The following is a 21777-nucleotide window of genomic DNA, read 5'->3' as shown; positions in this document are numbered from 1 at the left end:
TTTACCTGGGTTTCTATGCGAAAAAGCCCACAACACTCCACGCAGAAATCGAGTGTCTGACAATCGATTTCCACGTGTACTCCACGTACAAATCGATTGTCTGAGACTCGATTTCTACGTGTTCTCCACGTAGAAATCGAGTCTCAGAGACTCGATTTACTTAAAGTGAAATCGAGTCTCAGAGACTCGATTTTCACTCAGTCAGACCACGTCTTGGTCGTGTCTATGTTTTGTCTTGGGCGTGCAGGCGTGCAGAGAATATCTGACATGGAATCTGTTTTTGAACTGACCAGCTACTGTGTTGATTTTTGGTCTCTTGCGTGCCATCAAGTCAGCTAGTGTGTTGTATTTCTGTTTTTGAAAAACTGACCAGCTACTGTGTTGATTTTTGGTCTCTTGCGTGCCATCAAGTCAGCTAGTGTGTTGTATTTTTTGTCTCTTGCGTGCCATCAATTCCATGCAGAGAGAATATCTGACATGGAGTCTATTTTTGAACTGACCAGCTACTGTGTTGTAATATTTTTGGTCTCTTGCGTGCCATCAAGTCAGCTAGTGTGTTGTATTTTTGGTCTCTTGCGTGCCATCAATTCCATGCAGAGAATATCTGACATGGAGTCTATTTTTGAACTGACCAGCTACTGTGTTGTATTATTTTTGGTCTCTTGCGTGGCATCAAGTCAGCTAGTGTGTTGTATTTTTGGTCTCTTGCGTGCCATCAATTCCATGAGAATATCTGACATGAAGTCTGTTTTTGAACCTTACGCTGACCAGCTACTGTGTTGTATTTTTGGTCTCTTTTGGGTGTGCCATCAAGTCCATCAAGTCTGTGTTTTTGTGCAAAGCTGACCAGCTACTGTGTTGTATTTTTGGTCTCCTTTGGGCGTGCCATCAAGTCTTTGTTTTTGAGTGGGTCATGTCATTTTGAATGTGCAAAGCACACAACCTCTCACACAACTCTCAGAAAATAATTTCACTGCCTCACACAACTCACACCTTCAGCAACTTCTCACAAAACCTCTCTCAACAACTCTCACAAAACATCATACAACTCTCATAAACTCTCATAAACTCTCATACATCAGCAGCAAAACATTGCTCCTCTCACTCTCATACAATATCAGCAGTATATTTGCTCATCCTCATGTCAAGTAAGGGTCTCCTCCTCACTATCTAGTTGGTTGTTTAGTGTATATAGCTGCTTTAAAAAGTGTTGCTTGCATTGAATTTGTCATGCCATTTCTTGATAAAATATTTGTTTGTATTAAATATTTATATTTGTTTCGTAAGAAGATATTTGTTTGTATTAAATATTTATATTTGTTTCCTGATAAGATATTTGTTTGTATTAAATATGTATATTTGTTTCATAATATTAGTTTTTTTTTTTTTGAGTAATCGGCCTGGAAGCCCAAGCAGGGCTCCTTATGTATATTAGTTGGTTGTTTAAATATGTATATATATTTATATTTATACAACTATATGTTTAAATATTTATATATATATATATATATATATTTTATATTTATTTATATTTATATTTATATATTTATAGAAATATATTTATATATTTATATATTTATAGAAATATATTTATATATTTATACAACTAAATGCAAATATAAATATAAATATAAATATATATATTTATATAAATATAAATATATATATATATATATATTTATATAAATATATAGATTTATATTTATATATTTATATATTTATAGAAATATATTTTTATATTTATACAACTATATATTTATATATTTATAGAAATATATTTATATATTTATACAACTATATATTTATATATTTATACAACTAAATGCAAATATAAATATATATATATATATTTATATATTTATAGAAATATATTTTTATATTTATACAACTATATATTTATATATTTATAGAAATATATTTTTATATTTATACAACTATATATTTATATATTTATACAACTAAATGCAAATATAAATATTTATATAAATATATAAATATAGTTATATAAATATATAGATTTATATTTATATATTTATATATTTATAGAAATATATTTATATATTTATACAACTATATATTTATATATTTATACAACTAAATGCAAATATAAATATATATATATATATATATTTATATAAATATATAGATTTATATTTATATATTTATATATTTATAGAAATATATTTTTATATTTATACAACTATATATTTATATATTTATAGAAATATATTTTTATATTTATACAACTATATATTTATATATTTATACAACTAAATGCAAATATAAATATTTATATAAATATATAAATATAGTTATATAAATATATAGATTTATATTTATATATTTATATATTTATATATTTATATATTTATATATTTATATTTATATATTTATATAAATATAAATATATGTACATATTTATATAAATATAAATAAATGTATATATTTATACAACTATATATTTATATTTATATATTTATATTTATATATCTATACAACTATATATTTATATTTATATATTTATACAACTATATATTTATATATTTATATAAATATATAAATAATAGACACATAAGGAAAGAAAAAAGAAACAGGTTCAAAGAATTGTGCAACCTCCAACTTTTATGAAATTCCAACCATGAGAAAGACATTATTGAATACAGTAAAAGCTATGAAAATAATTGGATCACCGGTCCAGTTGCACCTAATTAAGCAGCTAGCATTTTTCCATTTTCTGGATGACATAAAGCTGATGACATATTAGCAGATTCGAAACAAATTTACTGTCATGACGGATTTTTTATTGTATGATTTTTATGATTCAGAGTCAAAATTTGAGTTTGTATATCACATCTAGTATATTTCACTGTATATTAATGCCTTGATTTTCAAATTAGATGAAATGTCTAATTTGATTGATCATGATCATATTCACATTAGTGTTTTTTTTTTTTTTTCTTTTGTCTGATGAACCCTGCTCTATGTTATTTCATTAATAGTAGTGTAATAGGGTATGCCATTAATTTCCGTAGCACTGGAATGATGATATTTTTATTTATATTTTTGTTAGAGCTGAGTTTAAAATTTGTAATGGGGGTGAGTTTTGTTTTTAGTTTGTTTATTTGTTTGAGTACGAAATTATAATGATTGAGTGTGTTTGTATGTGATGTGGGGTGAGTATATGCAATTGTTACACTTTTAGATCCCTTGTAATTTTTGTACTTTGAGTAGATAGAAAAGGTTTTGTAATTCGAACATAAATGAAAGAGATAAAATATGTCACTAACATAAATTTCCTTGGCTTGGCTCTCTAATAGGTTCACAATCTTTGAAGAATATTGATATAAATGTATACTTCGGTGGACCCGTTCACAATCCTGAAGGGATTGACGGATTCCCATTTAGAGGGGAGGGTATCGAATGCTACTACATGATGTTACGTCGTAAGTTGAAGACGTTGAATGATTTGAAGAGGAAAATAATGGACGAATTGAAATTGAATCCTGCTTGGTATGACATCAAGATTATTTATCGTTGCCCACAAGAAGTCCTTCATGAACGGATAAATTATGGGTATATGGCGATCAAAGAAGATAAACATGTAAAGATGATGTTTAATAGGATCCAGAAAATGCCCCAAGTAAATGCTGCTGAGTTGTATGTAAGTTTGGAGGCGCCTGCAGATAACACTACTGAGGTGGTGCAAGAAACAACTACGGCTTTACAATTTACAGCCCTAGATGATGGATGCACTACAATGGGAGGGTATACGATGGGAGGGTATACTACACAAGAAACAACGATGGGAGGTTATACGCTCCCATCTCAAGATCATGTTGCTAATACTAGTGAAACCCTCTATCGTGAAGAGACACATTTAGAGGAGGAAGACGAAGACGAAGATCATGTTGCGAATGATGGTGAAAATGTTGAGGTTGTGGATGAGTACGAAGAGAGGATTGAGCAAGGCGACTTTGAGAACGATGTGGATGAACATGAAGTCGTTCCCAATTTTGAAGAGGAAAATATGGAGGACCATGATGAAGGTGATGCAAATGATGATATTGGTGTCCAGTATAATAGAAATACGACCACTGGCTACAGACCTCCTGCTGAGTCATTCTACTCAAATACTTGGGAAGATATGGTTGATCCTTCACGTCTTCAAATACCATTTGTCTCTACTTGGGAAGATGGGATGCATTTTTCTAAAGGGTTGACTTTTGCAAATAAAGATGCGGTGAAGCATGCATTGATAATATACGCAGCAAAGGATAATAGAAATTTTATAATCCGGAGGTCGACCAAATCGAAATTGTGCGCCGCATGTGTTGATGACAACTGCATGTGGTATGTTGGGGCATACATGAAGACTAAATTCAATGGTATGTGGATGGTTACGTCTTATGTGGGTCCACACACTTGTATACCCTTTGGCCTAAAAAGAGATGGTAGAATGATGGATTCGCATTTTGTTGCATCAGAAATTGTGGGAAAATTGCAAAAAAATCACACTACACGTATTGATGACCTATGGGAGATCATACGTACTAAGTATAATCATGAGCTTTCTTACTATAAAGTATGGGACGCAAAACAAAAGGCAATTGCTAAGATATTTGGGGATTGGGAGGAGTCTTACCAAAAGTTGCGAAAGTTGTTGTTGGCATACTTGGATGAGGACTCAGGTACCCAGTACAGCTATCACACCATACCTAGGCCACACGAAGGTACTGCGTTACTACGCTATGTATATTGGGCATTCGCTCCATGCATTGCTGCATTCCAATATTGCAGGCCAGTGATTAGTATTGACGGGACTCATCTGTATGGTAAATACAAAGGGGTATTGATGATTGCAATGGCAACCGATGCTAACCAAAAGGTTTTGCCTCTCGCCTTCGCTGTTGTGGACAAGGAGTCAGGGGCTAGTTGGGGATGGTTTTTAGAGTGTCTCAGGATTTCCATAGAGCATGTCATACCTAACGATGGCATTTGTATTATTTCTGACCGACATAAAGGTATTAAATGTGCCATTCGAGAGTGGCCTAGACGTGAGGACGGAAGAGAACAGGTATATCATCGATATTGCCTTCGACATGTTGCTAGCAACTTCAACAGACACTTTGATAACCCGATTCTAAAGGCATTGGCCTTGAAAGCTGGATATGCGAGTAATGAAGCTAAATTTAAGTCCATAATGGAAACCATTAAGGAGGCCGAGATTAATTTACTGAGGGGTGTAGACCCTACTGATACGCGGATTGAACGTTATATGCCGTACACATATCTAGTGAGTGAGGATGTGGAGAAATGGACCCAGTCACATGATGGTGGAAGACGTTACGGGGCAATGACAACCAATATCTCCGAGTGCTTTAATGGGGTACTTAAAGGTGCCCGCGGTTTGCCCATTGCTGCAATGGTTCATTTCACTTGGTGCAAACTTGTTGCATATTTCCACGATCGACATAAACAAATTACTTCTGATCTCTCTCGAGGTAAGCTGTGGAGTGATTATGCAATGGAGATCTATAGCAGAAATGAGCAGAAAATTGCAGGACACACTGTGAGGAATTTTAATCATGCAGAGGGTGTATATCAGGTGGTTACCCCATACAATGACCATAGAGGTGGAGGGGGAAACCACAGTCATCAAGTGCGCATATTTGCTAGAACATGTGGTTGCAGAAAGTGGCAAAACCTGAAGATCCCTTGTTCACATGCAATTAAAGTTCTTCAAGATCTGCATCTCAATGCGACCAACTATATTGACCCATGTTACAGTTTGAACAACGCCATTCTCACATATTCACATAATTTTGTGGTACCAAAGTCAGAGTCTGAGTGGAGGGACGTTTCCGGACCACGATGGGTGCCTGACCCACTGCTGTTGCGGGGCACAGGTCGTCCTGTGAAGTCAAGAATAAGGAATGAAATGGATGGGGTACGGCGAGAACAGGGAAGCCGGAGGGAAGATCCGGACTTGAGGGAGACTCAACCGAGGCAACGATGCGGAGTGTGTCATCAAGAGGGGCATAACCGTAGAAGTTGTCCCAATTCCCGTGGGGCATCGACAAGTGGTACTGCTATAAACTAGGCAAGTGCCCTCACTGTTTTTATATAATATATTCAGAATTTCATTTTGTTATAGTTCTTTGCATTTGGAAACTAATGACCGTATTTTAATTTTTGGCAGGCAAGCGGAAACTCGATTTTGCTAAGTGACATTGTACGTGGGACTTGTGGTTATCTTCTGTATGGACAAGTGCTAGGTGACTATGTAGAGTCTGTTGTATCAGTATGGAGAAGTGCTTGGTGACTATGTAAAGTATGTTGTATCAGTATGGTTTAGTATGGACAAGTGGTAGGCAAATATGGGGACTATGTTGTATTTATTAGTTGTTATTTTGGTAATTGTTGAATGTTGTTGTAATTGAACTATTTGCTGTCTATTGTACTTGTTACTATAGTTGCGTTGTGCAGCTTTTGCCTCTAATGCCAGCAATTATATTACGGCTGGCATTAGTAGCTACTACTTTAAAGCACATTCAACCACAGGGCCCTCCTTTGAAGCATTTTGTTGCTAGTATTGAATGTATTTTGTCCGTTAATAGGGAACCTATAATGGGTATGAATAGTAACTGTTTGAATCCAGTTGTTTGCATATGATGTACGAGCCATTTACCAGTATCATATGCTTTGTATCTACTTGTTTATCGCTGCTCATGTTATGTGTTCTGGATCTAGTTTACTGCTGCAGGGGAAGGGAAACCAATTATGGTTTACTGCTGCACGAGTGGGTGCCAACAACAAAAAAAACACAAAAAAACCCCAGTAGAAATCGACTCTGTGATAGTCGATTTCCCATGAAAATCGACTCTCTGAGAGTCGATTTCCTATAGAAATCGACTCTGTGATAGTCGATTTCCCATGAAAATCGACTCTCTGAGAGTCGATTTCCCATGAAAATCGACTCTCTGAGAGTCGATTTCCTATGGAAATCGACTATAAGATAGTCGACTTCCACTGGGGGATTTTTTTTTTTTTTTTTTTTTTTTTTAATCCAGTTCGGAACTAATTTCAACAGGCAAGTCAATAGGATTGAAGTGGACTAAAATAGACTGAATGAACCTAATAGACCGAATTGGACTGCACTGAACCGAATGAACCTAAATGGACGGAATGGACCTAGGTGGACCGAATTGGACCAAAATAGACTAAAACGACCAAATAGACTGAATTGGACCGAATTAACCAAAGTGGACCTAAGTGAACCAAATTAGACCGAAATGGACCCAAGTTGAAATCGACTATAAGATGGTCGACTTCCACTGGGGGATTTTTTTTTTTTAAAAATCCCAAGCATACACAATCTACAGGCAAGTGAATAGGATTGAAGTGGACTAAAATAGACTGAATGAACCTAATAGACCGAATTGGACTGCAGTGAACCGAATGAACCTAAATGGACGGAATGGACGTAAGTGGACCGAATTGGACCGAAATTGACCAAAAGGACCAAATAGACTGAATTGGACTGAATTAACCAAAGTGGACCTAAGTGAACCAAATTAGACCGAAATGGACCAAATGGGACTTAACATAAAGTCATAACCCTTGTAGGTCTTGCATGAAATACATATGCCAGATCAAACGAGCGCTAAAGTTGATGCCAAAGTTGGCACTTGTAAATAAAGTCATAACCCATGTGTTTATAGTTTTGATCTTCATGGCGGTCAACGTGAGACCTATTATTGCCCAACTATAAAATGCTCACTGCTTGTGACTAAAAATTAAAACTGGTTTTTCAAACACTTAGATAAACCATCTTGCTTGTACAAAACCATCAGTCACGAATTGCTGAAAATGAAGTCTGGAAATTTTCAAACACTATTTGAAAGAATCTTAACACAAGTTGATCGGACAAGTTCACAAAATATAAGCCAAACAATGTATAGAGGAAGTTCATACATCAAAAGGCACCATGCTATTCTCTCATAACTTGACCAATCAAAGACTTAAAAATAAAACGTATTATGCAGCTCTTATATTAGTTGCTGGGAAGCATAAGCAGGTCTCCTTCCATTAAGTTTACGCAGAATATGGTATCCTCAAGGCCATTCTTTGGGCAAGCCAAGGTCTTTCTGAATCTGGGTCAATGAAACGAGGCATGAAGAACTGTTCTGCTTCTTCGTCTATCAATTCTCTAGCCCATGCGACCCTCTTTGATGGGCAACTACCTGGCCCATAGCACCTGCATTTTTAATTGAAGCATTCCATACTTATTTAGTGTGCTATTAAGAATAAACTTTCATAAAGACAGCAGCATCCATTTCAGAAGAAAAGTCAAAGAAAAGAAAGTACAACCAACTCCACCAAAACAGTAATCCAACATGTTATCAATTCATTTTCATTTTCATCTCTACTCAGCATCAAAAAAAGGTTATCAATAAGCATCTGCACTTGTTACAAGCTACCAAATCATAATGGTAAAATTGCCGAAAATTTTATTGCAATTTATTAATTATATGGTAAAAAATGCGATGTTCATAATAAAGGCTTATGGTCATTAAGCACAGGAATTAGCAAGCAAATAATTTGAGAAGCATGGTGATGTGTGCTGGCAGCAGCCACACCAAATTGACTATGCTGGGATTGGACGCTTACCAAGTTAATTGAGTCATACTTTTCATCAGCATCTGTAAAACAAGAAAGGTATGTTGTAAGCACTTCACACACTAATGTAGAATGACAACAATTGAATTTAGCGGAAATTCATACAATCAATCTAGTATCAAGTAATTACATAATTTTTTAAGGTAAAATACAAGAAGCCCAACCTGCACTGTGCTTTCTGCTGCTTTTGATGCCAGGTACAACCAGGTTGGAGCCACAAGACGCGGATCATATTCTGTCATACTCTTTCTGAAAGCACAAAAAGAAGTTAAGCTTAGCAAGCAAAAGAGGTGATGCTATTTTTGTTTTTTGTTTTTGTTTTCTTGTTTTCACTTTCATCACTCACTTCATCAAATTCAGAATCCTCAGTGGCATGTTCACTTTCAGAGTCACTCAACACATACCTTGTTTTCTAACTTGGTTCACCCTTTGAGGTCTTGCTCTTGCTGGTGCAACTTCAATAGTTTCTTCAGTACTGGCAGAAGTAGAAGCAGAACCCGAATTTTCTTCATTTTCAGTCACTTGATTTACCTTACCAACCCTTCCCAACACAGAACCACTTTTCTTGTTGAATGGAGATGCCCTCATGTTTCTCACTTTCTTCTCCAGTGAAATCCTGGAATTTTCAGCAGGCTTTAACATGTCAGTTAAAAGCTTCTGGGCCAATGTCTGAGGCTGCTGCTTATTCGCTGCACCTCTCTTCTTTGCCGCTGCAGGGGCCTTAACTGCCTTAGCATTTGCAGCCAGTTTTCCCCGCCCTTTTTCCTCGCTTCTGGAGTAGCTACAACTTCTATCTCACTATCTTCATCATCATCATCATCATCATCATCATCAATGTCATTAAAGCCAGTTTAATCATCATCATCATCATCAGATATCTCCGAAACAGTTGCCAAGGGCTTCTTCTTCTGTGCAGCAGCAGCCCTTTTGCGACGTTCTTTCTTATTGGCTGGTACTTTGGGCACTTCAGTCTCCATGGCTGTCAGGCATAAAAACAAAGAGAAATTTACTGTGGGAATACTTACAGAAAAAACATTCCAACACATTCCCAATGATCACGGTAAAAGATCATGGAAAAATTCACAAGAGTAACCCATTATTTTTAGTGATGCTGAATCTCAAGTGGAAATTTTAGTTGGTGCTTGTAACATGGAAAATTTTTATCTATGTACATTACAGTATTTTCTTCTCTTATAATTGATTTTATGAAGAATATTGTCAGAAACACAATTTCTCACACAAGATCATATATTAACTGGTTTGCAAACAATATCCCCATATCATCCACTGTAATTTTTCTTACATTACAGCTGAGTTGTGTAAAGATCATAATAACACAACCTAATGAAATATAATAATATATATTTAACGGCTGATTGATCAGGAGATGCATCGAGGTTATAGGCAGCAAGTCGTTCTTTAAGCTCATCCTTTCCAAGGAAAAATAGAACATAGGAACAGAAACAGACCTTACCAGGAGCTTTCCTAGAGCCTGCTCTGTCTTTGGGTTTTGCTGCCTCAGGAGCTTTCTCTGGTAAATGAAGCAGAAGTAAACCAAAAATCAAACAAAAGAATCATATTCCCATATAATAAACATAATATTTTTTTACACTTACCAATTTCCCTTGCAGCCACAGATGACGAGACAGCTTCTGCAACAGATTCTGCATTATTTGCCTTCTTATTATTGTTCTTCCGTGGGTTCTTGGGTGCTTGTCTAGCAGACTTCATAGCAGCTTCACCCCTTGCTTTGCCTCTCATTTTCTTTCTTAACTCCTCTGACTCACATCACTTCTCTCTAGCTCCTAAATGACATAAAACTAAAAACAGTCAACAAATAGAAAGACAGAAAAATAAACAAATCATCACAAGGAATTGCTAATTTTTCAGTCATACATCGAGTTGCCCCTCCAAAGCATCAAGATCTGTCCTCCAAAAGGACTTTGGAGTTTCCTTTCTCAAATCATCAACCTCCTTATTGACCTTATCCCTTTCAGCGCATAACTCCTGAACCTTCTCAATGGTCAAGCTTCCAATTGCCATGGCCAGTAGATACTCATAATCACTTATCTGTACCCCATTACTACTGCTGTCAGCAGGAGATTTCACTTCTGTTTCTTCTGTATCATCAGTTGCACCAGCAACTTCTGCCTCAACAACTTTAGTTTTCTTTGGAAAAGGAGTGAAACCTTTTGTTTGCAGGTCAACAAACAGAGCAGCTCTCTTCCTATTACTTACAATGATCTCTCCCTTCACAACTGCAAGGATAAACCTAACCTTGTTTTCTAACTTCAACAACTCCATTTCACGTTTGTTCAGTAGAAATTTCTGCACAAAATACAAAAACTGCAATTAATAATTGTTTCCCTAATTTATGGCTGAAATTATTGAGTATCAGTGTTCTATTTGTGTTCACACAACAGGCCATGACATCAAAGGCAAAATAGACCCATTGTAATAAATTTGTTTTCACATACTCATTCTTCATCCCAACTATACACAAAACATTTTTTTTTTTTTTTTTAACAAGAAAGGTGTGTTCCAAATCACTCATCACTAATACATTGCCAATGCCAACTGGTCCACACCAACATTCTTTCAAATTTCCTCTCAAGATATAAATTCTATGAAGCAGCTTAACAAGCTTGCAATTTCTTAAAGCAACAAAGTTTTTCAGCAATTAGATTCTTCTGGAAAAAAAAAACAAAAAATAATAATAATAAACAAAATAGATTCCAATATGTTTGACTGTAAGTCTGCTATAAGATGCTTCCAAAAAGAGAATTTACTTACTACATTCAGGATTTCCTAGAGATTAATATTCATGGAGGAAAAAAATAAATAAAAATAGACCTATGTGGAATGTGGTCAACTTGTAAATAAAAATAATTCAGAATACTTGGGGATGTTGAACAAATTACTGGGAACTGTCAGCGGTAGAAGAAAAACATATGCTTCTCATGACGAATACCACCTCTATTTGGCAATAAAAATAAGTAGAGAAAAGAATGAAGCTGACATGGTAATCATCCATGTAATCACGACGGTCCTGCATAACAAATTAAACCTTGAACTTAGGACAAACTTTGAAACAATCATACAAGTCTTTTGAGTCCAAAAAATAGGGAGAGTTTTAGAGAGCCAGGTAGGGGGGGGAAGCTGTCTAAAACTCTCCCTATATGGAATGTGGTCAACTTGTAAATAAAACAATCATCAATCTGCATCAGTTTCCTATTATAAAATTCCATTAAAATATAGAACTGTTTCCATCAACTGATTGGCAGTACCATTCAACAGTATTTAGAAAAAAGGCCAAAAGCTTCCAATGAAAATCTTCGTTGGACACAACCACAGAGGAAATTCATTGTATTATTATGACATCTTCACAAAAAAAAAATCTTGATATGAAAAATGTGTTTTGTCACGTCTGTAAAGAAGCCTTTGATGGGGAACAGCCATTAAATACACAGAAAATGCAACACAATCAATTAATTAATCACAGAAGACCAAAACTTTCCTAAAAAATTAAAGGATTGGCTGGCCCAAGCCTATGATAGGCTTTATCACTTTTATCATAAGGGTGATCATCAAACAACCAATCATAACCAGATGAAATCATGAAAAATTTAAAAGGAGTGATGCCAATTGTACAAACCCTTCTGTATCTGTCCTTATATCTATCCCTGTACCGTCGATCATAACCCCGCTCTCTTCTCCTCCTTTCACCTTCTTGTCTTGCTCTTTGAGCTTCCTGCATGATGTTTGAAGATTTACAATCACTTCGAATGAAATTCAAGTAAGACTAAAGAAATTGCAATCAGCAGTAAGTATCGTTAAGAACCTCTTCCTCTCGTGCTTTTCTCACTTTCTCTGCTTCCTCAAAGGCCTCTTTTTCAATCTGAAGTTACAGAAAAGATATGCAAATAAGGAACTGCTATTGATCTAGAATCTAAGAATAAAGTTTAAGGAGAAGGGCCACACCTCCCTGTTTGCAAATACTTCTTCCACAACTTGTGTTGCATAATCTGGGTCATCACAGATCAAAACATTGTCGTAAACTGACCCACCCTTTACCTGCATTATTTGACCCCATTAATCATATAGTTTATTCATAACAAGAGCAACATAATAATCAGTCTATCTAGCATAGTAGATTGAGACTTATGTCCTACCTGCCAAACCTCAATTCCTACATACTTAATTGGCTTAAGCCCATAAACATCAGGGTCATCTTCAAACTCTGGACATAGGAAAAAGGAAACCACTTAATGTCAACTTCAAATTTTTGTACCTGCGGTCCAAATTATTTTATATTTTATAATCAACCAGTAAGTTATATAGGTATGCTTCACAATACCTGGATTATCAATCCAAGGAGTCTTCCATTTTCCTTTATAATTGGGGTTCTTAATTTTCTGTCAACTCAAAAAAGCAAGCTCATGAGAAACTGCAAAGGAGAATCAAGCTTCAAGCATTTTTGTGTATCTCTTGAGCTCAATTGGCATACCTTGGGCTTCCATGGTCCTTTATACGCTGGATTAGGTACCTTTGGGGGTTTCCACGCACCATTCTCTTCATCATCCCAGTTATGAGGCTGATCAGGGAAACTAAATTATGAGATTTTTTCATCTTCTATCATATTTTTCGTTTTCTTTTATCTTTTCTATAGGCACCATATCACAAAATAGCAGCATTAAACAGCAAACTGGAAAATGGGAAATGAGGAGAGAAGTGGAACGTAAAGCAGCCTTTTGAAATATAGAGTGTACTGAAAAATAATGACAATTAGTAGTAGTGTTGGGTCCAACATCATTAAAGCCAGGCATTAATGATTATACATGGCTTTGCGTATGCATGGCTTCTTAAGCAATCAACTAACCTCTTTAGCTTTTGGGTCTGGAATTTCTTTTGGAATTGAATCATATCCCTGCAATACCAAGATAAACATTAATGGAAGCACATAATTTATACAGATACTAATGCCTGGCTTCAGTAGTTAGAAAGAAATATTTTTCGTTTTAATACCTCAGGTTTAACCTCACTAGGATCATCAATATATTCCCTATCCTCCCAGTCTGCAGGCTGTGAGATATGACAAATGACAGTCAAATTTCTAATGACAATTTCTAGAACTTGAATAGTTGTCATAAGAACAAGGTGAATCACAAACTATCGTAGGTCCACTTACAGATTTTCTGCTGTTGTTTCCAAAGTCCTCCAAGTCTTTAACAATTTCTTCATTCATCACACCATTGGCGCCAGCAGCATCACTATTCTTTTTCAAAAATTCATCCCTGTTCAACGAGCTGAAGATATCAAGTAATTTGCGTTCTCGAAACTTGTCCTCCTTCTCACGAACCTTCTTATGCAGCCAATCAGGATGTAGTACCCTCTAGGGACGGGATTCGCAACCTGTTATAATCAACTCATCTTACTTCAGATCACACAAAAGAAAAAGGGAGATATACAAAGGAAAAAAATAACAATGAACAAGCAACAAAACCTGAAGCATTGCTGCAGGAATGGTAATAACTTTCTGAATTGCTGAACTAAGCCTTTGCTTGTAATAAGACCAGTCAATAATGGATCGAATGCCCACATCTGAGTATTACTTGCACCATCTCCGCACAAAAAGAAACCATTATTTCTGTGAATTCAAATGTGTACATGCTTTCTTTAGTACATAAACAAGAAGCAAATGAAATTACAGAAAACCATGGCAGAACTTTACCAGCATCAGTTTCAAATATTGCAACAGGAACAGCACGCTCACTTAAGAAAACCTTGGATGATGCATTTAAATTTGGCTACATGCAAGTGGTATAATTAAAATAAATGTCAGATAATTGATGAGGATTTTGACAGTTGACATAAAAAAAACAAACACCAATATGTCACTTTATAAAGCATGAAGAGCAGAATCGTACTTGGTTTTGAAAGTAAAGTTCCCCGGAAAAGATCCAGGGAGCACACACCAGATACCATCTCTATCTAATTCAAGTGGTTTTCCAATTTTTTCAACCAATACGCGAGCATTCTGAATTATTTTTGCTCCTCTATACGTAACTACTCCAGCCATTTCCATTGAGTACCATCTTGCACCCCTGGAAGAAATAAATGTTTGAGAGATAACACAAACACAGAAGCCACTGTAACAACAGGCTCCATGCAATTAATACATTAAACCAAATGGAAATCACCAAACTCAGTTGCGCATGACGTAACCATAGAAGGAATTCAGTATACACTTATGGGCAAGTTGTAATGAATCATAAAGCACTACCATATCCTGCAAAAACAATATGAGACTATGTAACTCATCATCACAAATTGACTATATTCCAATTGTTCCAAAAGCTGATGAATACAACAACCACCTTGTGCTTCCTGGATTTTTATAGAATTTCCACTAGCCTTGGCTTCTGACAACTTCCCTTTCCAAACCTTGTGAAGTCCTTTGTATTCATACCTTCTGTCCCGAAAGCTTGAACAAGATCAAAAGAAATGCGACTTAGTGAAAAGAAAATGTAATTCAGGAATACACAGACGCACACAAAAGGACTTTCCTTTTGAATATTACAAATTCAGAATTTATAGCATACCAAAATTTTGAAACCCAAACGATTCTTTGTTAGTCACTACTACACATAGAAGCTTTTCTGGGCTGGAACTCTTTCAAGCTGACTTAGGTTTTCTATTATTTGCAAATCATATTGTAAAAGGGAAAATAATAATAAAGTTACCATAATCCATCTAGGAAAACACTATTTATTGGCCAAAAGTATTTAGCACAAATGCAAATATACGTTTCATTTTCTCTTCAATTCACCCCATCTGATTGCTCTAGTACAAAGTTGCTCCACCCTCTTGTGCAGAGCATGTGATTTTCCTGCAATCACATTACATCGTTAATTAACCCTTAAGAAAGAGGGCATCTGAGATAGAGTGTACTGAATTTGATGGGAAACAAGACAAGGCAACAATAAAACTACTTCAGCTCGTGTAATAAAACCATTTAAAATAAAATGTAATTTATGGTTAAGTATATGTGAATCTGTACTTGTTTTCAGAAGTAAATACTGCACTTGATTTAAAAAGCTGAGGAAGCTTTTGGTTTTTTCCTGAGAGCATTTCCAAGGTGATGACTTAACTATAATCAGACTATATAAGCAATAACAATAAAATGAAATTCCAACAACAATAGAAATAATTGATAAGGAAGATATACTTGCCTGTTCTAGGATCCCGACCGGCAAAAACAATGGGCTCCATGCCTCCATCTAGCTCTGGCAGAGCAACTTGCAAAGCTACCTGAATTGGGTGAAGCCCCAAGGTACTATTCAACCATTCCTCAGTTGTCTGAAATAGCAGAGGCAATGCAACAATATAAGGCACATCAAGCTTCCTCAGTGCCTCAACAGCCCTGGGATGATCCTGCCTGGCTGGCCCCCCGACAAGTGCAAAACCAGTAAGTGATATCACTGAATGCACAAACGGCTTCTTCGTGATTGGATCAATCAAATACCTCTCCACAGGCCCTGAAAAGTCAAGCCCACCGGCGAAAATTGGAATCACTTTAGCCCCTTTTGCCTCCAATTCCATAATCACAGCCACATAGTGACTCTCATCCCCAGTAACAATGTGACTCCTCTGCAAAATCAGACCAACAATTGGTGCATTTGGACCCTTAAGCTTCTCATTAGCATCCTTTTCTAGTATCATACCAATTCAAATACTCCTTCACATCCTCATACATACAAGGAGCCAAAGGATGACAAACCCCACTATCCAAATATAAAACCGGGTCCGAATACTCAATCTTGATCCCCTTCAGGGCAGGCACATAAGACCCAGAAATCATTTTCAAGAAAGTTTGCAGGTTATCAGGTGAGGCTCCTAGCCAAAACTGCAAAGTAAGTATATAAACCCTAGCATCCTGCGCCTTATCAGTAGGCAAATATTTCAAAACCTTAGGCAAAGTCCTTTCAAACTAAGTTAACATACTCTCTGCAAACCCAGCAGACTGCTTCTTTCTCTTAAAGAGCTGGAAAAAGGGGCTCTTTGACTGTCCCAGCTGTGACATACTGAAAGACCCCAGCTTGTTGAGTCTCATTACCTCAGGCATTGAACGAAACACCAACACTGCATCAAGTCTTTCCCTTTCTTTCTCCACAGCATCCTTAACCTTCAAAGCAAGCTCCTCTACAAAAATGAAAGACCCAATAAAGATATTGGCATCCTCAAGGTCTTTACAGAAGGCTTTATATGTTGATTCATCACGAAGCTCTTCAACCAAGTAATCAACAACTTGAAAGGAAGCGTTCCTCTGGTTTTGGTTGAGAGCCTGAACTGCGGCTGTGAGTGATGATTGGTATTGTGCTAGGGAGTACAACTGCAGAAAGAAAACAATAACCTTTTCACTGAAAAATATATAATGGCTGGTTCAACGCAAATGGAACCTGAATGAAGAATACAGCCTTACCTTTTCCCTGCTATAATGGACTCATATGCTTCTGCAGCATCAAATTTTGCCTGGTTTCTTTGAACGACATGCAATAGGTCACTCTTCACATTCATTAATTGTTGAACCGTGTCAAAAGATAGCTTCAAATAAGGTTTGTGCAAGCCAGAGAAATGGTTTTTCTGTCCAGAAGCATACAAAGATATCAGAATGCATATATAGGGATACAGAATTAAAATTGGACAGAAGAATAAATAATGATAATGATGTGCAAGGATATGACAATTAAATAACCAATCATAACAAGCCCACTATAGTAAATTAAGTCTGCAGGTGAATGATATAGATTATAAAATTATCTGCAACAATTATTTTACCATGGTACGACCTAACACTCCAAAAAAGATGATTAGCAAGAAAATGGGTTGAATAGACAACTATACACCCTAACTGCAAATTTGATGATTTCTTTTGCTTGACAAAGAATATTTAATCATGAAGCATACAAGGAAAGATAACAAAAAGGTGGAATGATATAGTTTAAATATTCTTTGTCAATCATAAATATATCATCATATCCTATGCATACTTCCAGAATTTCTACAATTTAATGATAGGCTAACAAGAAAAGGCTAATGACCAAAAAGCAGAGCATAAGCCCAACTTCTGCATGAAGTACAAATTCAAGCAATAAAGATTAATTACCTGAGCCGCAGAAGTTGCACCATGCCGTTTTGACAGCTTACTCCGATCAGGTGCAATAATTGGATTCTCAAAGTTACTCACCAGTTCATCTTTCGGAGGTTCATATGGAGACACGTTTTCAAGTTCTGCTTTACAAGCAGCAAGAAAAAGTTAGCTGTAATGATTCTTTGTTACCGAGATTCTTCTTGCAACCTCACGTGTTCCACTTCTTTATATTTCTTTCTAATACCCCTTAGGAAAAAATATAAAGAAATGGAAGACCTGAGGAAGCAAGAAGAATATCGGAAACATAGAATCATTAAAACTAACTTTATCTTGCTGTTGCTGAAGCAGGACTTGAAAACATGCCTCCATATGAAGCTCCAAAAGATGAACTTGTGAGTAACTTTGAGAACCCAATTATTGATTTATGCCTCAGGTCGTGGGTTATGACGTGAACCCACGACCTGAAGCTTGAAGCCCATTTTGACGAAAATACTTTTCAGTAAAAAAAGATTAGAAACCTATTAGAAATAAGTCATGCCATGGAAAACAACACACCCACGAACCATTTACAAATTTAATTGTATGAAGTAACCAACCTCAGTATTAATCCTTGCTTTGGATATGGCATCATCCTTGAGCAACTTCTTCAATACCTGCACAAAGTTCACTAACCATTAGCATCAGAAGTTGAAAATCTCTATACACTGCCAATAACCAAAAAACCTGACAACATAGTCACTTGCCTTACGAAATGGAGAAACTATAAACCCAAAGGGTGACCCTCGAAGCTTTTTCTTGGACTCCTCAAGACACAACTTTTACATTTCTTGTATAAATATAGCTGAAAATAGAGCAGGAAAATTCATTGTATCATCAAGGGACAATATTTCATTAATGTACAATGAAATAAGTCAAGATTCAAAAAAATAAAAAAAATCATTAATAAAAGAAATAATTTAGATTCATATGTTGCAAAGAAAGATTAATACGTCCAGAAAACTAACAAACAAGCAACATATAACCCAAAATTACAACGTACATCCTTTTTGTCAACTCGATGCTGTTCCGGAGGTTGGCAAAAGAAATCAGCATCAGCACGCATAGGCCAACCCAGCCGGAAACAATCAACTGACCTACAATTCACGCCAACATAACTTTTAATATACTACATTCTGTACATACGAAACTCATATAAACAAAGAAACACATAGTACCAGAAATATTCATTTAAATCATCATAATTTCTCCACTGAGAAAGCTTTGCTTTTCCTTCTTTGCTTCTTTTAGCTTCCTGTAAATCACAAAACAAATGGTAAGACAAAGCAGTCATATATCAATATAATAACATGCATTTTTATATACCCAAAAGAATGTGCAGAAGCAACACCTTTGCTATCGTCAAGAAAGGTATGGGAGTTACCACCTTCTTTAGAAAATACTCATCGTCACCACCATAGGCGGATGAAGATTGGTGATCGTCATGACCTTCTTGATGTATTCCTTGATAACCGAGTTACTATACTATATGAATGGCTTCTTTCATCAACAGGCTGGAAAGATACTTTACTATCAATGATTACTTTGCTCAACGAACCTAAACAACAATATCATTTTTACCTGAAAAATAGAAGAGTGGAAGACCTTGAGGAGAATATAAATGAAGGAAAATCTAAAAATGCAAATAATAGATAGGAATCAAGGGAGGGAGGCTGATGATCAATCCGCCAAAGACAAGAAGAGCAAGAAAATTCTGAAGAAAGTTATCACTCAAACCTTAAATGAAAACAAAAACAAGAAAAGACAGAAACAGATATAAATAGTTCGATCCTCATCATAATAACAAATGCTTCTTCGTATTCTATTGATTTATTTAATTTTTTAAATTACATATGGAAAATCAGGGTAACAGTTTTATCCTTATCAGCCAATCCTTATACATGTACATACAATGTAGAGACACAGTAAATGAACTTATGAAAATTTTGGAGACCGATATAAATAGTCCAATAGTCAAAATGGAACTACATCAAGACTAAGTTATAAACGAACCATGCACAAAAACAGGCAGTAACAACAGCAGTTACCGTCTTGAGTAACGATCTACAAGTGCCTTAGCTTTCTCTGGTGCAAAGAACCGTGCCTGCACATAGGCCATAGATACTAGCTTACATCCTTGATGTGTGCAATGTGTGTACGTTCTATATAAACATAATATAAGTGCCAAGGTTCCACAAAAGCATGATAATCATTGCAATTACATAAAAAGATACAAAACGAGGTGACCCCTTCCCAAAGAGATCCATGGTTTTAAACTTCAACTTGTACCCAATCAACCAAGCTTATACAAAGAGGAGTCAAAAGTCGTGAGGCTTTGCATTTGAGATACAATTATTCCATCAAAGTCCCTTAAAATATTTTAGTTGCAAATTAGGAAAATTCAACACTTCAACAGTTGCTCTAAACTTCAAGCCCTCCCATGTTAGTTCAAAAGAGGAGAGTTCAAAAATAAATAAATAAATAATTTTGAGTAGAATAGAAAATATATGCACAGGCATGCTCATTACCTGTCAACATAAGCTGTAATCTCCCCAACTCTTTTACCATTATATACTTGGAAAATAGTCAGCATGGATCCACAATTACACAACAAAACAACCATAACAATAATAAAGAAAAGAAAAGAAAATAATGCATCCACAAAACATAGAAAGCTGTAGTGCCTATTGTAGCTTGCTGGTATTACTTGTGCGATTGAGGTAGAAGAATGCGCATATGAACATAGACACATACATGATTACATGTATATTGACACAAAAATATACATATATGCATTTCAAAAGACACTATTATCGATGCATACATACATGTGTACATGAATTTCCATATACATGCATATGCCAATAAATATTCACATACTCACCTGAATAAACATCCTCTCTGCATCTCCAACTTTACCGTTTTCTTTGAAAATGATTCCCTGCAGAAGAATAATACCGACAAAATTTATATGCAAGTTCAGTTCATCTCAAAATATCTAAACTAGAAGCATAACCATCAACCAGCGGGAAAGAGGGAATCAAAACCAATAAAGAACAATGACGGATTGTGAAGAACAATGTCAGTAACCATTTTGCATGCATTTTTTGGACTGTGCACTCCATTCAATCAGTAACCAGTTCTTATTTTTCCATTGGCAATTTCCTCCATATTCTTGAAAGATTCTATTCTCACATATCATGCATTATTCAAACAGTAGTCACACAAATCTGAATATGCTTTACCAAGAAGTAATTCAACCTGAAATAATTCTCATTGCAAAGAAAAAAATGGCAAAGACAACCAAGAAAAAAGCCACTGAAAATCAGATTTCATTTAAGAGAAAGCAATTAAAGGATGTCTGATGATGAAAAACATTAAAAAAAAAATTGTCAAAATTTTAAATAAAAAAAACATTAAGGAACCTGAAAGATTCAGTTAGCAAATAATTTGGTGCATGTATTCTTGAGATATTTTTCACATGTACTCTTATATATCCACGGAAAAAAGGATTTAAAAATTGAGGATACAACAAATATAAAAAAGGAAAGGCATGTTTGAACATCACATATAAAGGAGCTCTAGATTTATTTTCTAGAATAGGTTAAAAAGAATTCCTTTTGCAAGCTTTCAAATTAGATTGGAGTGACAAACAAAGAGAAAGCAGAAAATTAGAGAAAGTAGCTAACTTGTCTGTACACAAATAATACAAAATGTCAAATAAAAAAGATTGAGATGCATTCCCTCTTTTTTTTTCCTCCCACAGCTATTAAGGCTTTCTTTATAGAGAGAATAAGAGAGGAGATGAAATGTTGTCTTTCCCCATACTATTTTAAAATTTTAATATCATTAGTATTTATTTTTTTGAGAATCAAATTTGAATACCATTATTATTATACATTTTCAATGAT

At 35.4% G+C, this 21777-nt stretch overlaps 4 protein-coding genes and 2 long non-coding RNA genes across 6 annotated transcripts; 1 reads left to right on the top strand and 5 right to left on the bottom strand.

Moving 5' to 3' along the window:
* The first annotated feature begins 2713 nt into the window (after positions 1–2713).
* LOC126726803 (uncharacterized) lies at positions 2714–6558 on the top strand. Its single transcript, XM_050432172.1, has 2 exons — positions 2714–6100; positions 6200–6558. The coding sequence occupies exon 1, from the start codon at positions 3431–3433 to the stop codon at positions 6098–6100; it is 2670 nt and encodes an 889-aa protein (XP_050288129.1). The 5' UTR covers positions 2714–3430; the 3' UTR covers positions 6200–6558.
* Positions 6559–7698: 1140 nt separating this feature from the next.
* LOC126728600 (uncharacterized) lies at positions 7699–14764 on the bottom strand. Its single transcript, XM_050434399.1, has 20 exons — positions 14708–14764; positions 14411–14486; positions 14183–14280; positions 13868–14071; positions 13705–13761; positions 13559–13606; positions 13187–13273; positions 13037–13094; positions 12852–12919; positions 12661–12753; positions 12521–12577; positions 12335–12430; positions 11699–11728; positions 10576–11007; positions 10296–10484; positions 10154–10210; positions 9084–9658; positions 8844–8928; positions 8671–8702; positions 7699–8257 (listed from the first exon to the last, which is right to left on the bottom strand). Exons 1-15 carry the CDS (start codon positions 14762–14764, stop codon positions 10449–10451), a joined length of 1497 nt encoding a protein of 498 aa, XP_050290356.1. The 3' UTR covers positions 7699–8257; positions 8671–8702; positions 8844–8928; positions 9084–9658; positions 10154–10210; positions 10296–10448.
* Positions 9531–10440, bottom strand: LOC126728601 (histone H1-like). The gene is made up of 3 exons (XM_050434400.1): positions 10296–10440; positions 10154–10210; positions 9531–9658 (listed from the first exon to the last, which is right to left on the bottom strand). The coding sequence occupies exons 1-3, from the start codon at positions 10438–10440 to the stop codon at positions 9531–9533; spliced, it is 330 nt and encodes a 109-aa protein (XP_050290357.1).
* A 707-nt stretch (positions 14765–15471) lies between the features above and the next one.
* Positions 15472–16416, bottom strand: LOC126726804 (magnesium-chelatase subunit ChlH, chloroplastic-like). Its single transcript, XM_050432173.1, has 2 exons — positions 15912–16416; positions 15472–15568 (listed from the first exon to the last, which is right to left on the bottom strand). Exons 1-2 carry the CDS (start codon positions 16399–16401, stop codon positions 15489–15491), a joined length of 570 nt encoding a protein of 189 aa, XP_050288130.1. The 5' UTR covers positions 16402–16416; the 3' UTR covers positions 15472–15488.
* Positions 16417–18576: 2160 nt separating this feature from the next.
* LOC126726809 (uncharacterized) lies at positions 18577–19123 on the bottom strand. Its single transcript, XR_007656074.1, has 3 exons — positions 19045–19123; positions 18870–18963; positions 18577–18671 (listed from the first exon to the last, which is right to left on the bottom strand). It is a non-coding gene; the product is annotated as an uncharacterized LOC126726809 (long non-coding RNA).
* Positions 19124–19796: 673 nt separating this feature from the next.
* LOC126726806 (uncharacterized) lies at positions 19797–20799 on the bottom strand. Its single transcript, XR_007656071.1, has 2 exons — positions 20751–20799; positions 19797–19970 (listed from the first exon to the last, which is right to left on the bottom strand). It is a non-coding gene; the product is annotated as an uncharacterized LOC126726806 (long non-coding RNA).
* Positions 20800–21777: the final 978 nt, after the last annotated feature.

The sequence above is a fragment of the Quercus robur genome, chromosome 5 (genome assembly GCF_932294415.1).
Source record: "Quercus robur chromosome 5, dhQueRobu3.1, whole genome shotgun sequence".
NCBI lineage: Eukaryota > Viridiplantae > Streptophyta > Magnoliopsida > Fagales > Fagaceae > Quercus > Quercus robur.
Note: the sequence above shows the minus strand (reverse complement) of the source record. Positions and strands in the feature narration are given on the sequence as shown.